Source organism: Pempheris klunzingeri, chromosome 4 (genome assembly GCF_042242105.1).
Source record: "Pempheris klunzingeri isolate RE-2024b chromosome 4, fPemKlu1.hap1, whole genome shotgun sequence".
Taxonomy (NCBI): domain Eukaryota; kingdom Metazoa; phylum Chordata; class Actinopteri; order Acropomatiformes; family Pempheridae; genus Pempheris; species Pempheris klunzingeri.
The window spans coordinates 3,615,773-3,643,322 of record NC_092015.1 but is presented as its reverse complement, the minus strand read 5'-3'; the positions used below and the strand labels follow the sequence as shown (position 1 = coordinate 3,643,322).

The 27,550-nt window shown below is 41.7% G+C and overlaps 2 protein-coding genes across 2 annotated transcripts; both read right to left on the bottom strand.

Moving 5' to 3' along the window:
- Positions 1 to 2,364: 2,364 nt before the first annotated feature.
- ercc2 (excision repair cross-complementation group 2) lies at positions 2,365 to 14,537 on the bottom strand. Its single transcript, XM_070829162.1, has 23 exons — positions 14,426 to 14,537; positions 13,978 to 14,077; positions 13,186 to 13,263; positions 12,854 to 12,916; positions 12,592 to 12,705; positions 12,259 to 12,375; positions 10,326 to 10,442; positions 9,966 to 10,089; positions 9,753 to 9,849; positions 8,926 to 9,059; positions 8,631 to 8,799; positions 7,640 to 7,758; positions 6,853 to 6,922; positions 6,553 to 6,622; positions 6,014 to 6,115; positions 5,758 to 5,821; positions 5,455 to 5,576; positions 5,221 to 5,313; positions 4,941 to 5,013; positions 4,761 to 4,831; positions 4,053 to 4,196; positions 3,799 to 3,942; positions 2,365 to 2,951 (listed from the first exon to the last, which is right to left on the bottom strand). Exons 1-23 carry the CDS (start codon positions 14,428 to 14,430, stop codon positions 2,859 to 2,861), a joined length of 2,283 nt encoding a protein of 760 aa, XP_070685263.1. The 5' UTR covers positions 14,431 to 14,537; the 3' UTR covers positions 2,365 to 2,858.
- Positions 14,538 to 15,832: 1,295 nt separating this feature from the next.
- On the bottom strand, positions 15,833 to 17,789 carry LOC139200220 (cdc42 effector protein 3). Its single transcript, XM_070829468.1, has one exon. The coding sequence runs from the start codon at positions 17,699 to 17,701 to the stop codon at positions 16,757 to 16,759; it is 945 nt and encodes a 314-aa protein (XP_070685569.1). The 5' UTR covers positions 17,702 to 17,789; the 3' UTR covers positions 15,833 to 16,756.
- Positions 17,790 to 27,550: the final 9,761 nt, after the last annotated feature.

Sequence of the window (27,550 nt, the reverse complement as noted above, 5' to 3'; positions counted from 1 at the left end):
CATTGACAGGTTAACAAAAGTTAACAGTAATACAATTAACAACACTGGAAAGAGTGGAGTTACTTATATTCTAAATTTTCTAAAGATAAACAAGCATATTGACATTCTATATATATACATATATCTTTTAAATTCTTTATAAATTAATCTCTTTAGAGAAGCACAGGGATGTAAAGTTGTTTGCACAGAGATCACGATGTGACGTGTTTGTCAAAATGTAAATTTTACATTGGGTTTACGAAGGAGAGCTAAGCTATCAAGTTTATACTGTTAAAGAAGTAATTTAAATGTTTTATGCCTTTTACAATGTGCAGGTCAAAGATGATGATGATGATGATGAAAACACAAATGTGTTTACTTCAGCTGTCCAATTTTGTGATTCCACATTATGAGAATAAAAGACCTTTTTAAAAAAAGGTTTTCTAACTTAACTAAAGTTAAGAAATCCAAAATATCTTGTACACCATTCAAAGATTCTGCACACTGTCAGTTTATATATTTGGGATCAATCAATAACTGAATGTTAACATCCCTAAAGTTTCAATACATTTCAATATTCAGCAATTATCAGTTTGTTTCATTGACAGTTCAGAAAGTAGTTTTAAGCTTCCTGAATACCCAAAGTTTTTGTTGTGTGCCTGCGTCCGTGTTGTTGTTTTGATGACGTTCAACTGGCCTTGGATTGAAGTTAAAAGCGACTCACTTGAACTAAGACTTAAAAGTTTCTGACTTCTGAGGCGGTATTGGGTCTAGGTGGCACGTATTCTGGCAAACATGCGTCTGTGCAAGTTCAAAATGTTTCAGCAAACAAGCTTAGACAAGCCAAATAGACGCTAACTGCCCCGAGCCAAAAGCCGACAAACACAATTAGTTGCTAACCTGCGAAGTCAAACAGTCAAAAACATCCAAACAGTGGAAACCCGACACACAAGTAGAGTTGAATGCTGGACTTTTAATTAGACGGATGGATATTTGACTCTACGCAGGGCAACATGTGAGTCTGAGTCTGTTTCCCATCTGCCCCGTAGTGGTAAAAGCAGCTTAATGTAGCAAGAATGAACTATTTTGAAGCACAGGTAGCCTCCTTAAGTACGTCTCTTTCAACTTGTATTCAATTTTACATCTATGCTTATTCACTGAAATGCCTGAAATCAACGACTCCTTGTTATACAACAGTAAACTAGCTTTTAACGACGTAGATTTATTTGTGCTCTTTTTTTAAAGTTTGTTATAGCGAGAACTACTTGAACTAGTTTCTTAAGATTTGGTGACATTACTACAACACTTTCTACATTAATTAACACTCAGGAATGTTTAAAGTAACATACGGACACAATTAATTGAGTGCTGCTAGGAATTCTTGGCTTCCTGAAAATAATGTTACCACCTCACCCTCAAGGATTTTATTCCAGAAATCCTCTCGTAGGACTCACTTCCATTTTATTTTGTTTTTCCTGTGTATTTATTTTTCCATGATGGAGAACTACTGATTGTACATTTGCTGTGGTAGAAGATTGTTGTAAGGGCTGAAATCGCACTATGTTAGTTACTGTACTTAACTACAGTTGATGAAACACTTTAATACGGTTAAAAACTGTGTAGGAACTGGATATTTTCTCTGATGCTGTGTTTATTCTGGTAAATATTAATGTTTGTATTTTATATCTGCAAACTTGAGATAAAATAAAAACTACAATAAGACATTAACAGCCTCGTATACTTTGTGCCTGTTGATTGCTTGTTTTGCTGCACGTCTTTTAGGGTTTGGTAAGTATAGTTTTTTTGGCTCCCAGGTGTAAATAGCCAGACAGCAGCTGTGCAGCAAGTCCAAATAGGGTGAATAAATGAATTAAATGCTGGGTTTGAGTCCCATATGAAACCAAAAGTCAACAGATTTTTGTTTTTAAGCTTAGCTGACTTATTATTTTCAGTTTGATTACGTTTAGGAAAAGATCGTGGTTTGGGTTAAAATAATAAGTAATCACTGACTTCTTGGTTTCACATCAACAGCAACTCTCTGGCAGAAAACCTTGATGACAAACTTCTCTCTCACGTTAGCCACGTGCCTCAGCAGCTAAAAGTGGGACTCAAATATAAAAAGTGGGCTAGGTTAAAGACAAAATATACCCTTTCCAACACACACATGGGTGTAAATAGCTTTGCTGGCTTTTTAGGACTGCTACTTTAATCTTGTGAAATGTGAATTTAAATGAATATTAAGTTCAGGTATTTGTCCTAAAATTGTTTTTGTCATGATGGAAAAAAAAAAAAATATATATATATATATATATTAAAACTCTTTCCCAAGAAGAAAAACCATTAGCCAACTGTTAAATACAAAGATTTATATTCAAACTTCCTGGTTGAAAAACAGAACAGTAAAAAAACAGACTATGTACAGTTGCGGTATCAAGGGAAACTGACAGTCTTGCCTGTATGACAGACGCTCTGTGGACCGATTGTTTTGATAAGTAGCATGTTTTGCTTTAAACATGGCAAGCAGATGTAACGTGTTCATCGTTTTTGGTTCAAAAATAACAAATGTGTGTGTTTCACAGGCTACAGTACTCCCATGATGCACCTGTGAGTGATCTGTAATACTGATAACACACACACTGAGCATATAAAATGTTGGGACCATCCCCATTAATATGCTAAATCCTGCATTTGTTTGAATCTAATGGATGTACAAGCGTGAGAGGTCTTCATATTCTGTGGACTCAGTGTGTGACCAATAATGGTGAGTTTACCACAAACTGTCCTAATGTGGTAAACCACAGTAATGATGCCAACGTAACAGCTGCTCACCCCGTCATGGGCGTTACCACGGCGATGACATTATGCAGTGTGCGTCACCTTCAGGTCTGATGAGCAATCTGAGTGATTTTCTGCAGCATCTCCTCCGACTCCAGCTGCTCGAGAGTCAACAGAGACAGACCCAGCTGGTCCTCCTGCAGAGGGAGAGGGAGAGGGAGGCACGGGACGATGGGGTCGTTAGAGACAGTATGGTGAGCGCGGTCGACTACTTTCAGTGTCTTGCTACAGTAAAATCAGTCTTTGGTCTACGAACATAGCTGCACAGTGAACAAGATACTTTACAAGACCCTCAGCAGTAAGTAACTTTAAGTGAAGTAGAAAAAGGGAATGTGGGGAACTGCTGCATGCTAAAGACGGGCTTTTATTTTCTAACTTAAACTGTGTGGTAACTAAACAGCTAAAGCAGATCTAGAGAAAAAAAGCCCGTTATTATACCTTCGATATGAAAATCCTTCATTATTTCCTCTTTGACTGCTGCTCTACATCACAGACTTCCACCTACACTAAGCTGGACAGTCGTAGTTTTTAATTTTCTTTTAGATCACAAATTACTTTTTAATCTGGTTTTTCCCTCTTATTTATTCCCTCCCACACAGAGTCAGAAATTAAAATCTGATTCGCCTGCACAAGCTCCAAAGCCTTTTTTACCAGCAAAAGTATTAAATTTACCTCTTTGATGAAAATGTTAAGCACTGCACAAGCTCTAATTGTACATTACAGACAAAAGTGCTGATTGCAGGAGAGGTAATGTCTGTAATTATGTTACGAGCATGAAAAATGATTACATTAACTTTGTTCTCTCTGGATTTTCTGTATCTCACAAGATCGTGAAGTAAAGCTTCTGTTAACTACCCAGAAAAAAGGACACATTTGAAGCACAGGTTTTACACTAGTGTGGTGCTGGGCAGGTGCGGGTCGTGCTGGGCAGGTGTGGGTCGTGCTGGGCAGGTGTGGGTCGTGCTGGGCAGGTGCGGGTCGTACCTGTCTGAAAGGCTGAGCCATCTGCCGCAGGAAGTGCTTGGACAGCTGGACGGTCTCGTCCACGGTGAGGTTCAGACTGCCGTCGCTGATGTGCTCCTGAATCCAGCGAGGAAGCTTCCCACGTTTGTCTGCTCGGGCATAACGCTGCGGACGGGAGAGGGAGGCGTCACCGATTGATCTCCGCTCAAGGCAATAAATCACGGCATGTTGTATTATGGCAGGATCAAAGGACAAAAACTGGGTAGAAGAATCACCTTGTCAGCAAAAATCATGAGTCCGTAGTCGGTCTTGCCTCTGATGGCTCTGCCCACACACTGGGCCGCATGACGCATGGCATCAAATGTCAGGAAGTCATTCTCTCTGATCTGAAACTGATCCCGAAGGTACTCCAGACGAGCCTGAAACACACACGAGACAGTGAGGCAGTAAAAACTGTGCAGTCAGACCGAGGAAAGGACGAGAAAGAGATTTAAAACATTCATAAGAAAACATCTTTGCTTGTGTCTTTTTTGTTTTGCAATCTGAATTATTTCTAATCGGAATTTGTCTCCTTACTAAAGTCTGATCACAGGTTAAATGAGTTAAGTAAAAAAAATGATGTAAATCATCACTGATTTGTGTATTTTTTGGTCTAATCATTCACCTAAATGTGGAAGATGTGAAAGTTATGAAATAAACACCTCGATAAAACTAATGTATGTTCTTTCATCTTGACAATTCAGAGTTATTCTAAGAGGTACCTTCACTCATATCAATGGGGTGGCACACCAAGTTTTAGCTACATGATAAATAAGTACTTTGTGTTAGGCTCTACGAATAAACTGATTTGACTTTGTTTCAGACTAACCTGTGAGTGAAGACACAAGAAGCACAACAGTAATTGTCTCACCTCTATATAGTCTGGACACTGATGGTTAACATTGTGCATTTTATAGTGTAGTACAGACAATTATAGCTCTCACCTTTAGGATACGGCTTTGCGTGTAAACGTAAGGAACTCCGAACATGATGACTGCACGGCCAAAGTGATGCACTGGACAGGAAAGAGAACAATATTCATTCATTTAGGTGAAATCTTTACACAGTCTATAAACGTTCCCTCTTAGGTCATCTCAGAAACCTGCAGCATCCTGATCATTTACCGAAATCTATTCCCTCAGACACCTTTCCCCTGGCCACAGACAGGAGGATGGCTCCTCTGCCGTTCTCACAAGCCTGAAGAGAAGAGACGGACGGATTCACCAGGAAAACAGAGGTTTAGAATATTAGCTTGATTTAGCTTTTATTCCTTTAACAGCACTGTTGATGCTAAATGGATCAATCACAGGTATTACCTCATCTGTTTCTACTAATTTGATCCTCATTTATAGTTTTATTATTCTAATAATACGTATAAAGTAAGACGACAGGAGTCTCTCTGACCTCCTGGTATTTCTCCAGGGCCATGCTCGTCTCTGCAGCATCCGGAGTCTCAATGAAGATCAGCTTGTTTCTCTGGATATTTTCTAGGATGCCCTGCAAACACACGTGTACAAAAACAGACGCCAGGAAACATTGTTTAAATTAGGTATTTAAAAAAGGAAGCACCTCAGTCTGCCAGGTGTGTGTGTGTGTGTGTGTGTGTGTGTGTGTGTGTGTGTGTCCACACTCACTGACCTGTTCGTACCAAGACGCCACTATGTTCTCCATGTAGACGTAGCTGGTGAAAAACGCCACAATACCATCGGGAACGATCGCAGACATCTCTAGAAGCAGGTTGCCATAGTTACGAATCACAGCTGGAAACGACAACAACAACAAAAAAAAGTAATGTTATATTTAAACAAAGAATAATGTGTTTGATATGTTAGATGATGCGCTCAGGAAAAAAAAAAAACTGAAATAAATTATTTTCATGGTGATACCACTCCTATGATCCTGCCTTTGGGACGTCATGCTAATAATAAATAATCTACTAACCAAAGTCTTCTCTGGTCTCAAACTTTGAGCTCAGGGCCACTTGATCGTTTCCCCGGCCAACGATCTACACAAGAATAAAGAACAGATGAAGAAAAACTATTGAATTGTTGTAATTTCCACACTTAAAAAACCTGGATAAGCTTCTTCATCAAGTGTGTGAATGGGTGTGGTGCTTCAGCTCCACACTCTCACCATAGTGAGTGTGTGTGTGTGTGTGTGTGTGTGTGTGTGTGTGTGTGTGGCTGTAGTTACACACCAGAGGACAGAGGCAGGTCCGTGCCAGCGTCATGGTGAAGGATGCCATGGTAACCGGGCGGAAGTCGAGGATTCTGGGATAGATGTCCAGAGGAGAGAGAGTCTAAAAGGAGGTCAAAGAGAAGGACGACACCGTCAAAGTTTACGTCTCCAGTGTTTTGTTTGGCCAACACAAACTTCACAACTGCATGTAAAGTCACTTTAAATAACTTCATCACAATATTAACTCGTGGAGTTTCCAGAAAGAAAGAAGGAATAGATTGAATATTCAGGCCACACGTGTGAATAAAAAGCAAGAATTTGCTACCAATTGTGATTCTAAATTAAATAAAAATAAAATAAAATCTGAATTCTGCTGTATTTCAAGAAGCAAGATGATACAGAAAGTCATTAATTAACATCCTGTGGATACAGGGGGTGCAAATAGGCACCGCATTAATTTTTTAAAGCCATGAGGCAGAAGTCTTGTGGATTACAGGACAGAAATGATGGACTGTAAGCTGAGCAGAGATGGAAGAGAAAGAGAGGTGATGAACTCACCCCCGAGGTGATGACGACTGACTGAAACCTTTGAAAAACAGGTTTGATGGCTATAGACGGGTCCATACAGCTGAGAGGGAACAAAGAGAGAGCACATGTTCATAGTAGCCTGATTTCACCATCACACAGGTGTTTGAACATGTTTGATCCACTGTGACAAACATGGTTGTTCGGTAAAAGCTTCTTCACGTTTAAAATGCTTACAGTGTGTCAGATAATGGCTGATTCATGTTATGATGTTTTCTAACACAATCTAACAAATATTTCTGCTAAAACCTCGACTTGTCCGCTCGACCCCACCTGAAGTGCAGCACAGGGTTGGCGATGGTTGGAGTTCTGTCTTCAAAGGGCTCGATGATGATGGTAAAACCTTCACAGAGAGAGAGAGACTTATCAGAAAATCTAAATAAAAAATACATCCAAGATAATTTCAAGGTTTAACTTAAAAAAACAGAGATTTGTTAAAATCTTAGAGAAGCTCAAGTAACTAAGTAAGAAGTAATTTTGCAGAAGTTGACAGGATTTGACTTGAAGACATGATTTGATGGCGCTGACTGCAAAAACAAGTGAAAATAGTGAAGAGTGAAGATAAAACAGAGACCAGAGAGAAAGAGTTTTTGATCCTTTCAAGCTGAAACAAAATGAAAACTCTGTACAGTGTCATTGTGTTATTGTGGTGGGCTAGTTCGGTTTTACAATAGACTCACTGTCAGTGCTTCAGTAAAATGTTTTCTTTACAAACCAGAATGTAACACGGCCTTAAAAACACACTGAACAGGTTTAGTTATGACAGATGATATTATTGAAGGAATAAAAATGTGGATTATTATAAAAAGGAAGCTGTTCATTACAGGAGACCTTTCTCATTTTCTCTTTAGTATATTTATTATTGCTTATTAATAAAGCAAAAGTATTTCTTATCCATTTACTCAATTAATCAATTGAATAATCAAGTAGAATTCTCAAAATAATCAATAGCCCCTACACTACACTTCTACCACACATCTTACCGCAACTAGTGTCTGTCAAAGTGTCATCTTTTATCGTTTTTTAAAGTACTTTCACATGTGCAGAAGTGTTTCAGTACCTTGGCTGTAGGTGCTGACCAGGGTGGCAAAGTTAGAGATGAGAGTAACAGGTGAGAAGTCTGCGACGTCAGCGATCTCCAGCGTTCGTAGTAACGACTGTAACCGCTCTGCACAAAACCTGGAGAGACACAGAGGGCTGAAAGATTAGTGGGTGTCTAAATGAGGGTCTGGAGAAATTAATGAGGATGTTAAACTGTAGTTTAAGAGCTAGTAGGAGAGTGAGCAACTAAGAGTTGAGTGATTGTGTAAGAAAGATAATAAAGATGTGAAGAGACGGAGTGAGCGGGAAGCTGCTGAGGAAGAGAGGGAACAAGAGAGTGAGGAAGTGATAGAGGATGGAGAATAAGGAAACGTTCACACTTGAAGCCTTAGTGCTCAACTCAGATCGATTGCTTGGATTTGATTTTTTTGTTTGGCTGTTCAGGTTATTCTTAAATGTGACCAACATCAGATCAGTGTGAACACGTCACAGTCCTGAACTGTAGCCACTGAAATCAGCCTTTAGAGTTTCAATTATAAGCTGATGTTCAGTAAAGCCAGAAAATTTGAAGAAGAGGACGAGGAGAAAGAGTAAGTGGAGCAATGGCAGCTACGTCTGTCTGTCTGGATGTGTGTGTGGATGAGTGTCAGCGATGAGATCGTGATGTAAACAGCTTCACAGAAAGAGATTTTATCTAAAAATTCGGGCTACTTTTAACTACATCTGTCAGCGCCTCTCCGCGAAACTCAGAAAAATCAGACCTGTATGTGTTTTAAAGACCACACATGAAAAAATCTGTATTAAAAAGATCTGATTCCAAGTGATCTGATTAATATAGAAGCAAATAAATCAGAGTTGGGCCACTTTTGCCTGCAGTCTGAGTGAAGTGATTGAGAAGAGACAGAAAAAGTGAAAGAGGAACATGATCACTTGAGGCCACATCGCTGTCTAAAGTAAAGTCTAGACTTAAATGATTTCAGGTTTGATATGCTGCTGACGCCGACGCTGACCTGAGAGGCTTTCGGTCGATGCAGACTTTGTCGAAGATGTCTTTGAGGAACTGTGGGGCGCTCTCCTGTACAACGTGCTGGACCCTCAGACGGGACTTGAGATACTCCAGGAAACGTTTCAAAAAACCTACAAAGTGCTCTGCTGTGCGAATAGTACCAGGGACGGCCTCTGAGAGAGAGAGAGAGAGAGAGAGAGAGCAGGAAACAGCAACGTCACCGTTTTGTCTGAACCATCTTTCTAAAACCAAAAACTAATTAATCTGGTGTTGCCGTCTGATCGCACCGATGGCCGTACCTTGGAGAATTTCATCCGGTAAAACGGGATTTGCGAGGTAGACGTCCGTTTCTCTGGCAACGTTGGCTTCCTTCAGCCCCTCCACCAATCGCCTGTACTCCTCCTTCAGTTTAGAGGCGTCGGTCTCCTTTATCCTATCAGACAGCAGGGGAGGCGGGGCAGAAATGACAACAGGAAGTTGATGTGAAATAACGGGTTCATGCCGGTTCCCTTGTTTGCTAATTCCTCACTTACTGAGACTAAAAAAAAAAATAGTGGTTTGTGTTACACCTTTCAGTTTGATTAATAAAGGAGAGAAAATTAATTAATTGTCATTTTTCTTTAGTAACCATCTTAGTATTATTATTGGTGTAATAAAAAAAAACAACCATGTGGCTGGTAGAAATTACATTTTGATGCCACACAGATTATGAGACACTCATCATATTCTGGTTTAGCCTAATAAATAATGCCGGTGCAAACAGAATATCTCCTGATGCAAACACATGATAAACAGAAAAACAGTTGCTGCCAGGTGAAAAGGCTCCTAGTCATTCAGTATCTGAGCCAGAAAGTCCATTTTACATTTTTTATGGCAAACAGAATACAGTTTTTAACGCAAGAGTTATGTCAAACTGCTCATTTTAAGAGAAAACATGTGGTGACTTTTTAAAAAAGTGCTGCTGTCAGAAACAGACTTCATTTCATTTCAATTAAACAATTTCTTCTGAACATATTCAGTGGGAGGGACAAAGATGCAGGGAAAAGATGGTATATAGAGGAATGTGATGTGAAGTAATTTGGAGGAAGCACGGCTGAAATTAAGGGACCTGAGACGCTGCTCTTACTTGTGAATGGTGTTCTGAAGCGTCTCCACGTTGTTCTGGCAGCGGTCGAGTGTCCGTCTGGTGATGTTCACGCTCATGGAGTCGATGCACACGTTGTCTGAGGACCAAGGGATGGAAAGACAAAAGACAAGAAGAAAACTTATCAGAATTAGAAAATAAAATCTCAGGTTTCTGTGATTACTACATGATAAATTCATTTAATCGCCTCCTCACCTATGTTATGAGCCTCATCAAACACCACGACAGACTTCTTGGCCAGCTCTTTGGACACCATGTCAGCTATCTTGGGGTCTAGCAGGTAGTGGTAGCTGTACACCACGATGTTGGCGTGCAGGATCTGAGGAAATAAACAAAGTTTATTTTATTTTATATACTTTATTGTGAACCACTGGGTTCCAGGAACATCTCTAATGTGAAGAAAATCTTTAACACAAATCTAACAATCAATGAAAACCATCTACCTTCATTTTATATTAAACTAACAATAAATACATCCAGTATTGGCTTTCTAAAGGTTTAGCATTTTTCACACCAGGTTAGACATTTGCTTGTAGAAGTCTGTAGAAGTTATACCGCATAGCGTGCCAGATAATAAGGACACCAGCCTTTCCTCCTGCCAAAGTCCTTCAGGTCGTCAAGGTTGTAGATGCCGGCAGGAAGAGGCACTTGCCTGCCAACCGCATCAAACTCCTACAGACACAAAGAAGGAGGACAGGAGAAGTTCAGGGAAACAAAGAGCAGCAGACAGATGAACGTACATACACCAAAGCTCACCACAAATATGGATGTATTGAATAAATTAACTCTGGATGGACTTCATAACATAAAAGAAGTGGACGCAACTGTGGGATCTGAAAAGTGAAGTCAATGGTAAACAAACTTAAACCTGCGTTCTTTCTAATGGCCAGCAGGGGGCGACTCCACCGGCTCCAAAAAGAAGTCGGATTGTATGGAAGTCTATGAGAAAATGAGCCGACTTCTCATTTGATTTATTACCTCAGTAAACATTTCTGTTGCTTTAGGGCAGGACTACCTTTTGACTGACCAATCAGAGGCATGCCTAAACCTAACCAATCGGAGGCGGAGAAAAGAAACTCATGCATCACCTCTGGCTCCAAAACCAAGATGGCGATTTTGAAAATGCCAAACTTAAGCTTCAAAAAGGCAGTTCATAAATCATCCACTTATTTTAGTCTTATAGGGTAACAAATGGGCATTTTGAAGGACAGCAGTAATACGTTTCTTTTGTAAATACTGGGTGGAGTACTGGGAAACAAAACTGAAGATTTTTAAATGTGTTTTATAACTAAATTTGGATCGGATGGTATTTAACCTGTTAACTTGCCTATAAGTACACTGCTGTACTCCATAAATGACCGACAAGCCTCCCCCAAAACTAAAAAACATGTTGCACCATAAATATGTAACAGCTTCTCCAGAATGTGAGTGTTGTTAAACAATTTTTCCTCATTACTGAACCCCCATAGGTTTCCTGTATTCACAAAAACATTAACAGAACTTATTTCTCCTGTCCTTTAAAAGTCCCAATAGTTTAATAACAAGGAGATATTTTATCAGTACAGTACACTGTAAATCACAGGCTGTATTACAAAGTGTTACCAAACTTTTCAATGTCAGAAATCTACGTTTTTAGCTTAATAAAAAGGAGCACAGTCCTAAACTCAAACACAGAACACTGCACCAGAGATAGTGTTATGAGTTCATTTAGAGGACGACTAGAAACCAGATATTGACTCTATTCTGTAGTTACACTCAACATGTTACGTGAGTCCTTCTCATTGTTCACTTTCACCTACTTAAGAGCTCCTAACGAGAGCAACAGAGCATCGGACAGATGGACAGATTTCAGGGGTTGTTGCCATGGTGCTACAGGCTGCTATCTGTTGAATAACATGCTCCAACACACACACACACTAGGTCCAATCACATTAGGACTAAGATCAGGTGGCCCGGTGTCGGTAGAGACCCGTCTAATCAAATTAATGTTCAACACGTGGAAATAAAAGTTGCGTCATAAAGTTGTAATCAGTCCAATATAGAGCTGACTTGATGAGTTGATCAGAAGTGCACTCACAGGCTCTTTTTTTGGTCCCTGCTTCTCAAATGTAAATATTTTCTGCTTATTTCTGCTTTATATAAATAAAAAAAATTAATACCTTTGGGTTTTGGAGTGTTAGTTTGATAAAACAAGCCATCTGAAAATGTCACATTTGAGCTCTAGGAAACTGTAAAGGGCATTTCTCACATTTTTCTGACATCTCATTGGTATTTATGATGCTGTGTCAACCCTCTGTAAGCTACAGTACAGCCAGATATGTGAAATATCTTGAGGTGCAAAGAAAGGAGTTTGAAACAAAACGTTTTATCATTACTTTTACTATCAGAAATGTTTTGTAATGAGGTGTTTGTGTTGTATCAACCTGCTTCTACTTTAGTTGAAGAACAGCAGCTGGTCTGAACTGGATGAATTCAGGTGAGTTCTTACCTCAAAGAAGCGACACGCGGGCAGGTTGGGGTCGCTGTGACGTTGAGCACGAACATATGAAGCTGTCAGACTGTGGCACTTCCCATCCACCTCCTTACCGAAGCGCAGAGCACTCACCTGGTTAAGAGCAGGCGAGGTAGACAAGCATTATTTCATACTGTAGACATAAAACAGACATGAAGAAGGTCAGAAATCTCTGTTCTGTATCTGAAAGACAAAGTAATGGCTGCTTTACCACCCAGTCAGCTTTAAATGTGTGTATAAGTTAGTGTATTCATGCTTTCTGTGTATATTTATGCATCCTGATCTGTCCTGGACAGCAGCTGTTCGTACCTCCGGGTGGATGCAGAGGTTTTTCCTGGAGGAAAGGGCCAGAGCCAGAAAGTTGTTGCTCTCTCCAGTTTGTTTGCAATAAAACTCCATCAACTTGCGCAGCTCCTCCACGACCTAATCAGACAGCAGATCAAATGCACCACACAGGTTTGGGTGATGTTTAAAGCTGTTAAGTGCATTTCTAGTAGGATAGTTCTATGTCCTATGAATAATTTTCTTCGTCACTTTGTGCTCAGTGTAATTTCATTTGAACTCGACTCACCTTCTCGATCTCGGGAACTGTTCTGGAGCAGTAAATTAGCTTGGTCACCTCCAAAGGAAACGCCTGAGGGAGAGAGAGAGAGACAAGGTGTGGGAGAGAGGGAGAGAGAGAGAGAGAGAGAGGAACCCAATACAGTAAGGTGTTCATGTGGCTGATGGGAAGTGGACCATAACGTCGGGGACACATTGATCATCAATTGCGGCGCCCATGTTAACAGGCTAAAGCAGCTACACAGCGCGGCTCGACTAGAGATTTGGTGTCTCCCCTATTTTTTCTGTGACACAAAAATAGATCAATAGGTTGGCAGATGTGACTCACACCACTAAACTCACCTTTTGGTAGGCAACGATGAGAGACAGCAGAGAGATGGTCTTTCCTGTTCCTGACGGCATCTCCAGGACTCCATGACCCTGAACACAAACAGCATGAGATGACAACCACATAAATTAGTAATTATACACACTGATGCAGTGGGAAAAAAACTGGGTCGTGTGTGTCAATAATACAGCCCAAAACCACAAATCACAATTCGCCTCAGCTGGATTTAAAATGTGTAAAGCATACAACACCCTCTGTCCTTAAACTGTCAATTCAGATCAGGAAAAACTGCCCCAAAAAAACATTTTAACAGGAAAAAAATAGAAGAAACCTCAGAGGAGCAACAGAGGAGGGATCCCTCTGTCAGGACTACAGATGTGCAACAGAGTATATATAAAATGTGTGATACATGCAGGATATAAAATCAATGTGAACAATATGGATCCAGCAGGACGTTGTCTCCATCTTTTACAGACAAATCTCCCCACACACAGTCACACAGTCACAACAAGGTAACACTGAGAGGATATTTTATACTAAAGGCAGATGCCTGTTTGAGTTAGAAAAGGGATTTGTGCAGAAAGGATGAATAATTACAGCTACCAATGATCTTTCAAAACACCCACAGGCATGTTAGCAGAAAGTGTGGACATATAATAATAGCCTCTGACAGAGAGGGTATGATAACAGTATGTTTACAGTGTCTGAGCAGCTGTTTTAATGCACACACTGAACTAAACCCCTCTGTATTAACTGGATTAACCTCCTGCAGGAGACACTGAAGGACACTTGAACTAAACACCCACCTTGGCGTCCAGCGTCCTCTTCAGCTCCAGCATGTAGGAGTACTGCTCAGGATAGATGTAGTCATACGGAAAATACACCAGCAGACCCTCGATGTTGAGCCTGAAGTAAGCAACATTATCTTGAGTTAACATTATGCTGCAGGTTCAGAGGACAGAGGCGCTTTTCCTGGCTAGCTTAACTTCATATAGCAGCTGTAAAGTGGGCTAATTGAACTAGCATGTGTGTGAAGCTAAGCTAATGAGCATCTGCAGCGGAGATTTTTACACCAACACTGACTGACAGGTGACTTTTAGAGGATAACCTGAATAAACTGCAGATGTGTGAGCCTGGTTTTAATGTTAGCATCGCTAAACTATACCAGCTAGGTATTGTTTAACTTAGTGAGATCAAGCTAGCGCCAACAGTTTAAAGTCTGTTTTTTTTTCCTGTCTGGGTAGAAACACTCACTTCATGTTTGTAAAACGTCCTTTTCTTCGTCACTTTCGCTGTTTTGAAACGCTCATTGATAACTTTAGTGTCACTAAACACACCGCAGTGATGCAACGTTTCAAATAGATGGTTCTTCTTCTTCTTCTACGACTTCTGCTTCTTCTTCTTCTTCTTCTGTGGCTTTTACGGCAGTTTAAATTTGCTCCCTTGCGCGGCACCGCCCTCCAAAGGGCTGAAGAATAAATGGCATCAAAACCTTTATTTTGAAGGTGCCCACCGGATGTGATAGCATGCTGGCAGTTGTTTCCGGTTCCGGTCTCTGGCCACTGAAAGCGGAGTATTGAAGAAAACCATTGTCTCTAATTCTTTCGGTATTCTATAATCAATATTAAAGTAAGGTCTTGTACTCGGCCTTGTTCATCACAGAGGCTCATTTTTGTACAATAAATTAATAACTTATTAATAATTTAATGACACTTCATTTTAGTCCCTCACTGTATTTTGAAAGTGTTTACCGGAAGTGGTATTATGTCTAGAATGACGTAAACTTTACTAATTTATTTTATTGCAGTTTCAAATTGTGGCCACTAGAGGGCGACAGATACATCTGTTTAGTATTATATTATATTATATTATATTATATTATATTATATTATATCATATTATATTATATTATATTATATTATATTATATTATATCTAAAATGTAGGGACAAGGCTGAAGCAGGATTTAAGGATTAAAATGAGACGATCACTGAGACTATACAACACCACATTCTTCAATCATACTGATCATTGATAATAGACAATATGAAGCCCTGCACACCAACAACCAGGCTGTAAAAGTATTGATGATAATTATTGGTTTTTACTGGTCAGAGTGAGGAACCACAGACACTCAAAGAAATGATTTGATCATTGTAATATTTCTAATAGAATATTTCCAGTAAAAATAGATCAGCCATCTGCTACAGACTGCTGTCTTTAATATGTCAGGTACTGTTATGCTTGCATGGTGCACATCTTCAATCAAACGTCTATGTAATCACATGCTTACTGAAATACTCCCCTTTACTCTCTGGGCAGATTGGGTTGAGGGGGTGAGGGATTTTTTTTTGAACACTTAAAAACACTGAACAACCTTTAGCACAAATGTTTTCAAGTTTTGTTTCTACCTGCAGCTTCCATCACCTGCACAAAGCAGGTAAAAGAGAACTTCCGAGTAACAGTTTTCAAAATAAAAGTACAAAAGACTTACAAAGAAATGTACCAACCTAAATCATACAAATGATGACACAAGTTTCTGTCTGCAGAATTCATAGCATCATTGTACTACTCAGATTATTGGTGCCTTTTGTTTTAAAATGCAGCTCTCAAACTTTTACATTTGTGTTCATGTGCAAAGAAAGTACCAATGAAGCTTCAGTTTTATTTGTAGGAACGTTTTATTCTTACATTTACAGTGATATTTATATATACAGCGTAAATGACATTCGGATAATAGGATACTGTGATCATGCAGACGGGGAATGTCGGGGGGGCCGACAACACGGACGAAGAGTGTTTTAAAAGGACCGGTATTTTAAAAATGTTCTACAAAGCGGCACGTGTTCTTTCATTTAAAAACATTTCATTAGTTAAACTACAAGAATAAGCTTCCTCAGTTTCCCTCTGATAAAAACAAAGACATGTGCCACTGAAATGTCGGAGCTGCTGTTCTGGAGAACAACACCAGACAGCAGGTAGCTTAAATCTTCATCCACTGCAGAAGGACGATAAAATCAGAAGTTCTCCACATTTCATCTGGAAGCAAAGCACGACAGTAAAGGAGTGAAGATGTTGATATTCAGTTTGCAGCTCAGCTTATTATGACTTAGCTGTGGTTTCTAACTGGGTCCTGCAGCTGCTGAAGTTTGCTCACAGCTGCCGATTTCTCCCTTTTTCCCCCAAGTCAGTCAGTCTACAGACATTTTGTTAACCGTTAACAAGCAGAAAAGTCAGATTAAGAGACGATACGAAGTGGCTGGTATTTAGTCCAAAGGAAAGAGGAATGTGCTGCCAGAGTTTGTGATAACAAAGTGAGTGCAGCTCTGCTCCTTGTCATCGTCAGTTTAAATGTTTATGAGTCTGAGGTTCAGCTGTGATAAAAGGCTCCTGAGGTCCAGCCTTCTGCCTTCGGCCGGGCAGCATCTGAACCACAGCGTCCACGTGTCTTAAATAACCGTTAAAGTGTTTGTGGTGAAGACCGTCCTCCACCTCTCGTCCTCCTTTAGTATCCTAACAAAGTTTTTAAGGATTGATCAAAGCGTGTATAAAAAATATATGAACATCACATTAATCTTTCTGTTCTTCACAGCTCACAGCGGTTGTCCTCAGTCTTGTAGCGGTCCATGATACTCATGACGTCCTCCAGGATGGACGGGCCCAGATCCAGGTCTAACCCCGCCATAGAGTCCGACCGCGACACACCGGAAGAGGCCGTGAGAGCGGGCGGGCTGTAGGTGGTGCAGGGCGACTCGCTGCGTTCGCTCCTCAGGTCCTCGTTGCTCAGGCCGGCATCAGAGTCCAGGCTGAGGCCCCGGCGGACGTCCAGGGGCCCGCAGTTCTCCGACATGGAGTCCTCAGAGGAGGCCTCTGAGAAGGAGCCGGAGGAGGGGACGAGCCTGCGGACGGTGGGGGGGAGGGAGATGTCACGGCAGGGCTCTGACGCCAAGCGGCCCACCACGCCGTTCTCACACAGCGACAGAGTCGGGTGCTGCTGGTGGTCCGTGTGGCCGTAGCCGTTGGCCTGTCTGTGGCCGCTCTCCGTCAGCTGGTGGTGGTGGTGGTGGTGGTGGAAGTGGTTCTGCTGGGAGGGCAGAGAAGCAGGGGAGGGGTCGTCCAGGTGGAGGCGTGGGGGTTTGGGTGGAGCCTGTTCGTGGGCGATGAACACGGGCATGGAGATGGTGGTCTTCAGCAGGCCGTTGGACGAGTGCTGGTAATGGTAACCGTTGTAGGCGTAGCTGTGCGAGTCCTGTTTGGCGGTGAAGCCGTCGTCCAGGCGTCTCTCCACGCTGTGCGAGCGCGAGTGCCCGTTCTGCGTCCGGCTCAGGGACGGCAGCATGTTCATCTTGCCCTGGAGGAAACCCACGTCTCCAAACATGTCACCCTCCCCTTCGGGCCCCACGTGGGCGCTGTGACGCACGTCTCCCAGCGGGGGGCTGATCATATCACCTGAGAGGACGTCACGCAGCCTCAGCTTCTTCCCCTTCTTGGGAGTCGTAGTTTTTAAGTACATTGGCGTCTTTGCCGGCATTTTGCTTCTGACGAGTCGGCGTGAGGACGGAGGACTCTGCAGGTCTGTGGTCGGTCTCTCAGGGTGATAAAACCAGCAGTCAGCAGCTCACAAAGCAAACTCTTCTGGTGCTTTCCTCTCCAAACGGAGCGATCCTGCCTTCTCCTAGTGAGTATACAAGTATTTAGGTCGGTCAGTGTAGCGATAGCAACCCCGGGGGTTGTGCCTCACGCTGACATGTGACTCCGGGGGGAGAGCAGGAAGGCCTTGACCTCAGCTCAGCTCCCTCTGTCTCGCTCTCATACACAGAGAAGCCATATCCAAGCAAACACCGGCTCCTCTCTTTATCCCGGGGGGAGGGGGGGGTGAAGGGATGAGGACCGTGATCTCCGCCGGGTCGGGCTTCTGAGTCCTGCAGAAACTTCAGGAATGTGACATCAAAACACCGAAGGATCTGTGAGGAGAAACAAGAGAGAGAAAAAGGAGTCAGGAAGAGATGAGGGAGGAAAAGCAAAGGGAGATGGATGGGGTGAAGGGGAAGGGAGGAGGCAGGAGGGAGGTGGGGGCGGGAGGAGATTTACAACCTTCTTTTCAGGGAGCCAGAGGACATATGATGGAAAACACTCCAAGAATCCTGTTTGCTAAGAGGGGTCTGCCCGTCCCAAATAATGTGAAAATGTGTGACTTGAGGTCTTGTGGCTGCGCTCACTGTGAGTCACAGCAGAACATTGGTCACACATTCCCAAAGACCCCTCAGCTTAGTTAGTGCAAACCCAAAATTGCTGCGTGGAAATTGTTGGTTTTAAAAGCTCTTGTGCCTCACAGCTCCGCGTCCTCGGCCTGTTATCAGAGGACAATCTTCAGGTCTCTTTCCTGAAGCAAACACGGTGAATTATGGGATGAACGTCAGGTCACGTCAGTCCTACTTTAACCCCTTCAAACATAAAGAAGAGCACTGTTTTCAGGTCAGAGGGGGGTCACAGAAGGAGGAAGAACACAATCCTCACTTGTCTTCACTAAAAAATCTGATTAAAAGCATTTCAGAAAATCTCTTTCATGCAGAGATGTTAAAGATAAAGTTTCTATTTTATTCTTCTGTAACGTTTAAGTCTTGCGACCCAGCAGATCAAAACATCCTCCATGTCTGTTCACTATTGTTTCAAAATAAGACTTTTTTCACGCGGAGCATAAAGAATCAGTGTGTTTATCTTGTGACTTTGGGTTCACAGGCCGTCTAACTGAGAAATGTGTGGATTGTCGTGTGAATGACTGCATTGAAACGGCGAAATAGACCATTTGAACGACTAAAACGCTGGAAGATATCTGTCCTGCGTGTCTCTTTTATCTATAATGTCACCTTTTATATAATTACACAGCCTCACTCTGAGGCTGACAACTGTGTCGTCATCACGGCGGCATCTGAGATGTTCCTGCGAAGGTTCACACACAGGGTTCACATTTAGGTTGGAGTGCAGCTTCACAGACACAAACCTCACTGTTTCTCTGGTTTACTGCTGATATTTTGGAGACACAGCTTCATCTGTTGCTGTCGATTTCGCTGTAATTTGCGGCTCTTTTTCTGTGTTTGGAAACTATTTGGACACGCTCTGTCAGCGCTTTTCCCAAAGCAATATTTCATTTATTGGTGGAGTCTTCTCACGTGTCAACAGAGTTTCATGTGTAGCCCCTGAATGACGTTAAGCCACCAGCTATCAGGCTTTTCCCCTTTTTAAATATTGCTATGAAACCAAAAACAGACTGTGGTAATAACACAGCATCAGTCCTGAGCTGCAGGACTAATCATGCACGAGTCCAAGCTGCATGGATAAAAACAATACTGTTACATAAACAGCCTAAATAACTCATGACTGGAATAATCTTGTTTTTGGCGGCGGTCACTGTGTCACAGCAGATCTTCACGTCACCAAGAAGTTGATAAATTACTTTAAAGAAAGAAACGAGAGAAGGGAAGTTACATGTCGCTGTTAGCAGTGTTTAGAATAGATGATGTGGAGGATTTTATTCCTCAAACAGACAAACATTTGATTTATAGTGGGCACAAAAGGAAATGAAAGTGAATAAACACTTAGAATAAAAGATCCCAGTAAACATTTAGACTATATTTTTAGGTTAAAACTGGGCTAAAGGTTGTTGAAAAGTCACAGTTTCTCAGATGTTTAGGTTTCACATGATGTTGTTTCTGCAGGATTTCACTTCCTGTGCTTCGGTGTTTGGTTAGGACCTGCTTACAATGAGATCTGTTCATTTAAATCCTGCTGAAATAACCGTTAAATGTAAAGGAGTCAGAGTGACGAGCTTTTGGCAGCAAAGTGCTGAGTAACGTTCAGAGAGTTAAGAGACGTTCACGGAGCGTCTGCAGTAATCAGCTCAGTGTGACACACCGCTGTGATCAGATAAGTCTGGAGCTGAGGAGGTCCGACTGTCCGGGATGAAGACGTCCTCCTCATTTTGGTCCCCAGAGGATGTTTCTTACTCACTGTGGTGATCCTCTGACTTTCCCTCTAGCGCCACCATGAGGTGGACTCGTTTTGGTTTTAATTGAAAATCTTACAGATGATGCAAAGTTATTATAGTTATTATACCTGAAATACACTTCAGATAAAAACCAAAAGCTGCCAGCCACTTTTCCACATCCTGGAGGGTTAGTTTGTGCAAAACAACATGAAATAAAACTAAAATAACATAAAAATGTACCAGAAACGTCTTTGGTGTTTAGTGTCTTTGTCAGTTTAGTCAAATATGTCAGCATACAAAGCCTGAGGTGGTGTTGGTGCATCTTCATCTTTAACAAGATGGCCGACGTGAACTTCTCTTCATATCACTGGTTTATATACTCAGGGAGCATATTTTATAAACTGATCGTGTGTTTTAGATGTGATCTGAACGATGTGTCAGTGTTACTTTCCCTCTCTGGGCTCAAGATTAAAACGCTCATGTTTGGGTGTCAGCTGGAGCTGCAACGACTGGTCCATTCATCGATCAATCAATCAATCAATCGGCAGACAACTGATTAGCAACTAGTGTGACTACTGACTAATTGGTTCTCAATTTGCTGCTTTTTGCTTGTTTTCTAATGTTTAATAGACCAAATGTTAAACTTCATTAGATGTTAGCTGATGGTTACGTTTCGGTAGAAAGTAGTAAATGTTTTGGTTTTGGTAAAGATCAGACATGGTTGGGTCCTTCCACTTGTTTCTCTGCCTCTGTCCCTCCGACACCACGACCCAGTGATCTGAGAAAACCTCTTCAGACTGTAATAGAAACATCTGAACCACAGAAACATTAGAAATTAGATCTTAAACGGTTTTTAAGCCTCTGAGAGTCTGAGAGCGCTCATTTTTCACAAAGAATAACAATAACAGCAACATTCATGAAGCACAAATCCGAGCAAAGAAGCAGAACAACTGAACCAAACAGCTGCGTTAACAAACTATCACATCTAATGAAACGGGGACGAGCGCTCGGCAGCTCCAGACCGAGAAATATGACACAAGAACGACCACGACGACACAAACACGCTTAAAAACACATCAGAAGACCAGCGAACCGGTCAGAACTGGTCCGGCAGGGCGGAGCGAGTCCTGCTGAGCTGCAAAAGCTTCTGTTGCATTTCGAAGATTTTTCTCATTGATGAATCACTGTGTTTGATCCAGAGGGATGATGGGATGTGGGCGACCTGCCCCTCAGCTATTCCTTTAAAGGAATAGTTCATCCAAATAAGGAAACCTTAGTATTAAACCCACACGATACAACTGTTCATTTAGAGGATCTTTAGCTGCACGGACGAGAGGCGGTTTATTAAGGTTGGCAGAGGATATTGTGGAGGAAAATAGATTATATGAGCTGTGTGAGTTCAGAGAAGCAGAGAGTGAGTCTTATTTACCTTTGCACTGATCAAGCTTGAGCTAAAATGATTATATGGTTAATTTAAACTACTTTAATATTGAATTCAATCATTTTTCAAGCAAAAATAGTGAATTTCCTTCAGCAAAAGCTTCTCAAATGTCTCAGGTTTTCTGCGTTTCTTTGTTTCTTTGTCACTGTGAGCTCGACATCTTTGGACCGTAACCAACACGAGACATTTAAAGATGTCACCTTGAGCTCTGGCAAGTTGAGGAGGAGGTTTTTTCACAGTTTTTTCGGGGAAAAAAAAGAAGTAAGCTGCAGCCTTAACACAAACTATGATGATTTAGAGTTAGGTTGCTATGACATGTGCTGACAAACGTGCTGCTGGTTTACAGATGATTAAAAATGGGAATGGTTGTTTAATTTGAATGTGTTTAATGTGTTTCAGTCTGAAAACGGAGGCTAAATGCACACAATATCTCATTTGTGTTTATTCTCACTGATTCTTTGCCGCTGCAGCTGCACAGTTACAACAGTTACACCACTTTTAAAGGTGAGTGAGGTAAATACAGGCGATAACGCAGTAAATATTCCACAGTGAGTTTTCAGCTCAGCGAGGCTCCACTTTAATGTTGTTAGTGAGGAAATCCACTCAAAAACACTCACGTTTAGGTTACTGAATGCAAATAACATTATGATTAGTTACACATTCAGTTTCCATAAGTTATTCATCTAATCAAAGCACTTTCTGATTGCTTTTTGTTTACTTATGCACACAAAAGGGTCAATTAAGACAAAAATACGTCGATCAAAGCCAGATTTTGACATCCACAAATGTTACTTTAGTTACACAAACACGGTTTTTTGTGATTTGATTGCGACCAATGAGATGATTACACACACACACACACACACACACACACACTAAAGCACACACACACACTACATGTGTTGTCCTGCTGGAAGCTTTCCAGCATCAATGAAGCGTAAGATTGATGTTTATTTGTCCTACAGTTCAGCCATTAAGGTTCCCAGGTCTGATCTATCTGTCCGTCAATCTCACACACACACACACACACACACACACACACACACACTTGTACTGTAATCTAAACCAAACTCCTTACAGTCGCAGTCCGAACAATAACCTAAAATGAACTGACCTTAACCCTAAAGCCAAGTCTGAACAAAGAAAATGTCCCCAACCATGCTGCCCCTTCTGGTGACCATTTCTTAAATACGGAGAGCCATAAAGGGGATAAAACAGACTGGGCAGCTAGTGGGTGTTTCTTTCCTCCATGCATCACCTTTCCTGGAAGCAGAAATGTGGGACACTGCTGATGATGCAATCAGCCACAGAAGGAGGCTGATCTGACATCTGTTTCTGCTCTCAGGCTCCATTTGCTGTCTGCTTCCACTACAACAAGACAGAGAGCCACCAGTGAGCCACCAGTGTCTCCTGTCATCTTCCAGGACAAACACACACACATACACACACACACACACACACACACACACACACAACCTGACACGCCTGAACGCACCACGGCACCGCTGCTATAATTGTTGTTATCCTCCGCAGTCTCTTGCGTCATGCGTAATTGCGCACAGGAGGTGACTGTTGACAAAAGGCCCTTTGCTTGGCTGCTAATCCGTTTGTTTTTACCATAAAAAGCAAAGCTGGTTTCGTCTGTCATCCAGTTGACTTGCCTGCTCTCCACAGTGAGGTCTCACTTGATTTCACCTTGTGTCTGAGAGTTAATGGTGACTCATTTTCCTCTAGTCGCTTCAAGTCTATCAGCAAAACCAAGTTCATACTCATAAAAAAAAAAAACCCTGATGAGACCGTGTTCACTCACTGAGTCATCCAAAGCTGTGATTCATCTATCACACAGTGCTGGAAGAGTGTTGGACAGGTTTTGGGTCGTAGCTCTCCCTCTCTCCCTCTCTCTCTCTTATCACTAGCTTCATATAGAGCATATTAACCACTAATCAAACAAACAAAAAAAAAGAGCTGCTGGAGCGCAAAGATTAAAGACAAAAGATAGAGAGTTCAATAATGAAGCAGTTAACTCCCTCTCCCTCCGCGTGTGTTATGTAACTTCAGCCTCTGAGATCACCTCCGTCCTCCTGAAGGCTCTTGTCCGGCCCACTGATTGGTACCAGTGGAACAAATCTACCCCTTTCTGGTCTAATCCACACAGACAGACGGTCACAGATACGGCACAGCTATTTTCAGTCAGGCTGAATGTAGATTAAAAGGTGCCAAGTGTGCAGATACAACACTTGGCTTGTGTCAGGTAGCTGCAGGACACTGGCTGACCTCCTGAGGAGTTTATTCCTGGAGCTCTACAGGTAGCAGCGACCGTCTAAGTCACTGGATACGTTTCAAAATTGTGTAATGTTTCCCCATCGCTGATGAGCTCTCCTTTCCCACGGGAACAAGGAGGACGCACCACATTTGACTGCTTCTGCAACACTTAATCTGCTTAGAAAATCAGATCTCTATAACCTGGATTGTCCCTTTATAGCCTGGATGTTACTGAGAGTGATGACTGAAACACACACATCTTCTCATCGGGGCTACAAGAGCGGCAGAAGTTACGTTACCAGACACGTTTAAGGGCTGAGACGCTCAAAAAAAAAATGTTCATGTTACTTTTGGCTGTAAAATCTACAAGCTTGAGTCTAAATAGTTGATTAAAATCTGCTACTCGGATAGAAATGTGGGTTTTTTTTCTCACAGAAGTATCTACATGGTAAATTACGCACCAAAGGGAGTGTCCGGGGCTTTTATGTTGACAAATAAAATGTTATTCTAGTCAGTTTTTCCTCTTTTTGTCATCAACACAATAGAAAACAGTGCGTCTATTCAACAGGTAGGCAGCGGCCAGCGACCGACCACTGTGGCCACATTTAAACCCAAGAAAAACACGCAAAAGACTCCCAGAATAAACTGGTTTTCACGGGTGATGTTTACCTTCAGGGTGAAGCGTCGCTCCGTCCTTTTTCTGGGGATGAAATCACTGTGTTTTAGTCCAACTATCCGCCGGCACAGACCTCAGCTTCAGGGCAGGTAAACCTCTTAGTGGCGGGTTAATTCTGTCTCTGGAGCGCTCTGGACGGAGAAAGTAAAGGAGGGGATGTGCTCCTCTGTGAAGGAGCGCGCACAAAGCAGCTGGAAAAGAGCGCAGAGGACATCCGGTTGGGATCTTCAGATTAAAACCTCAATCTGTGAACATCAATCAGCCTGCAGGGAGAGATCCATCTGTTAAAGGAAGACATGTTTTTATGGGACAGGGGGGGGGGGGAGAAAGATAAATACAATTTGATGAAGTTATCGTGTCACTTCTTTTATGAAATATGTAGAAAATATCATTTTAGTAATATTAGTTATATTATCAAACAATATAGTATATAATATTATACAATGTTCCTTAATATTAAGTAATATTATACATTATGAGGAAGTTTGTAGCTTTTAGGTCACAATTGATAGTTACATTTATTTATATAGACATATATATATGTGTGTGTGTGTGTTGTCTAAAGATGTTTTCCATGAATAATAAATAGATAAATAAATAATACACGATTCAAGAATTCAAAATTAAGGATTCAAGAATCTCCACAAATAAAAAAAATCAAACTTAAAGTAAATTCTTCAGCACCCTAGAAAGAAAGAAATAAAAGTAAATAACCAATGAAACCTCATTATTTCATTAGAGTCTTATATGGAAACTAAAACCACATGTAGGACTTTTCCAAATATAAGAAAGATGTGAGCGCTTTTATTTTCTAGAGAATATTCTCTCAGCTTCCGGTGTGACTCTGGCTGAAAGTGATCGGTTTGACGCAGCAGATAAATCCACTAAACGGATCTTTAAATCAGCCTGTGGTGAATGAATAACACCAGAACTGCTCTGATAAAGACAGTTAATAGGAGAATAGACGATGTTATTGATCAATAAGCCTTCAAAGACGAGTAAAAGTGGTGATGGAGTACTTCTGGCTGCCTCTTTGATCAACAGGCATGAGGCCATTAAAAGGTCAAAGGTCAAAACGGTATCAGCCTGCACCAGATTCAACCTTTTTCTTTATTTCATTGTTAAAGTTTTTTGTTGTCCCGTGCAGCTGCAGGTGAAAGTTTTCAGAGCACCTGTCCGCCTCACTCAGCCAATTAGAGAGCTGTCTTTGTGTTGATCTCCTGCTGTGACAGACTAGCTGGAGGTGATGAAGGCTCGGCTCTTTCTTTTGATTAGCGGCAGGCTGAAACCGCAGTCCAACAGCCAAACCAGCGACTGATCTAAAAAACAGGCTTTGTTTATTGTGCAGACAGACGAGCATTTGTTCTAAAAACCATCTCTGACTTTTACTCAGGTCAGCTTTTCAAACAAGAATCAGCTTCACGCCTTTTAAGGCTGCACGAGTCTAGCATGCTTTTGACTGTTTGATGATGGGAGTTGATGAATTCTTTATTGAAGTACACTGGAAAGTGTCTGGAAATTTGCAAAAAACAGACAAAAAGCCGTTCTTAAAATGAGCAACACCCGTTTAACTGATGCTCCCTGAACTGCACACACAAAAAGATATTTGTTTGCTCACGTCAAGCTCACAGGACATGATTCAGAACACAATGGCCAGTTTTTAAATACTTAAATACCTTATGTGTGCTGTGAAGTTCACAGAAGTTTAAATTGAAATGTCTGATGTTTGACGTTTGTGCCTCCAGCTTCAGCAGCAGTATCTGGGTCAGTCGACTACAACTTTTAGTTTGTTGCCTCCAAAGAGTAATAAAACCTTTGCAATAATTAGATATTTAAATGAGCCTTGGAGTTTTTACTGCTGCCTCAGTGGAGACCTTCGGGTTTGGAGGCCCGTCCCGGTGGCCTCAGCAGGGTTTGGCTCTGCGCTTAATTGCAGCGAGTTAATGAGGATTTAACAAATGGAGAATGCAGACGTTTGCTGTTTGTAGGACAGACTGCAGGCACATCTTGTTAACAGCTCCTGTGGGAAGCCTGCAGGGCAAATTAAACACATTCCCTCTTTACTCATCCACTGGTGTGTGCTTTTTGCTTGTCTGCAAAGAAAGACGAGGCGTCTTTTCCACTGAAGCAGCATCACAAAATAACACTGCAAGCAACACATTTCAGTTTTAGGGTTTAGGGTTTAAGGTTTAGAGCTGCAGAGTGAGGATTTTGGCTGGTAGCTTTTTATTGGGGTCATCAGACGACACATTCTTGTGTGTTGTGTTTTATGCACGTGTTGTTCAGAGTTTCTTAAAAAAAAAAAAAAAAAAGGACAAACATGAAGAGAACACACACTCTTTATCTCTCTCATTCACAGTATCACTCTCCCTGTGTAAGTGTTTGAAGCCGACTGGAATGTGTAAACTAGATAAGCAGAGAAGTACATCGAGTTGCTGAAAGATGTGGTTATATCACACACATGCACACACACACACACACACACACACACACACACAGAAAGATATGACATCACCTAAGTAAATCAAGATGTAATCAGTGCAGTATGGGGTGGGCCCACATGAGGATCCATGAGACCATGATCTATCTCTAACACACACACCAGCAGGCCCCGTGCCGAGGATCCAGCCCCCCAGGTGAAGCCCCATGCGAAGACCCCCTGAGAGACACAGTGGGGGGTGGACGCTCGTATCTGTGTGCATTCTCTGACAGAGTTTAACCCCAAGCAAGGTCCGCTGTCAACGTTACTGAGAAGTTATGTAAGAGCAAAAAGAAGAAAGAAGAAAGAAGAAGAAGAAGGAAAGAGATTGTATTTGGTCGTTCTTTGTAACATGGCACCGTGTCGGTCCTGTAAACTGAGGCTGGCAGACGGGACTGCACCCCGAGCCGCTCTGTCCTCCTTCATTGTACGTTATTATGCAACAGGCTCACTCAGCTAGGTGGAATTCATTTGTCCCCATGAGACACGCAGGCTCACAGATTTCACAATAAAAGAGTTGAGATTAAAGAAAACTTC

Bases quoted from the DNA above. Each gene is read 5' to 3' on its own strand.
- ercc2 (XM_070829162.1), bottom strand. The intron at 12,706-12,853 runs GTGAGTCGAGTT...CTGTCTGATTAG, and splicing joins CAGTTCCCGAGATCGAGAAG to GTCGTGGAGGAGCTGCGCAA. The intron at 10,090-10,325 runs GTATAACTTCTA...TTATTTCCTCAG, and splicing joins ATTATCTGGCACGCTATGCG to ATCCTGCACGCCAACATCGT.
- LOC139200220 (XM_070829468.1), bottom strand. From the start codon at position 17,701: ATGCCGGCAAAGACGCCAATGTACTTAAAAACTACGACTCCCAAGAAG.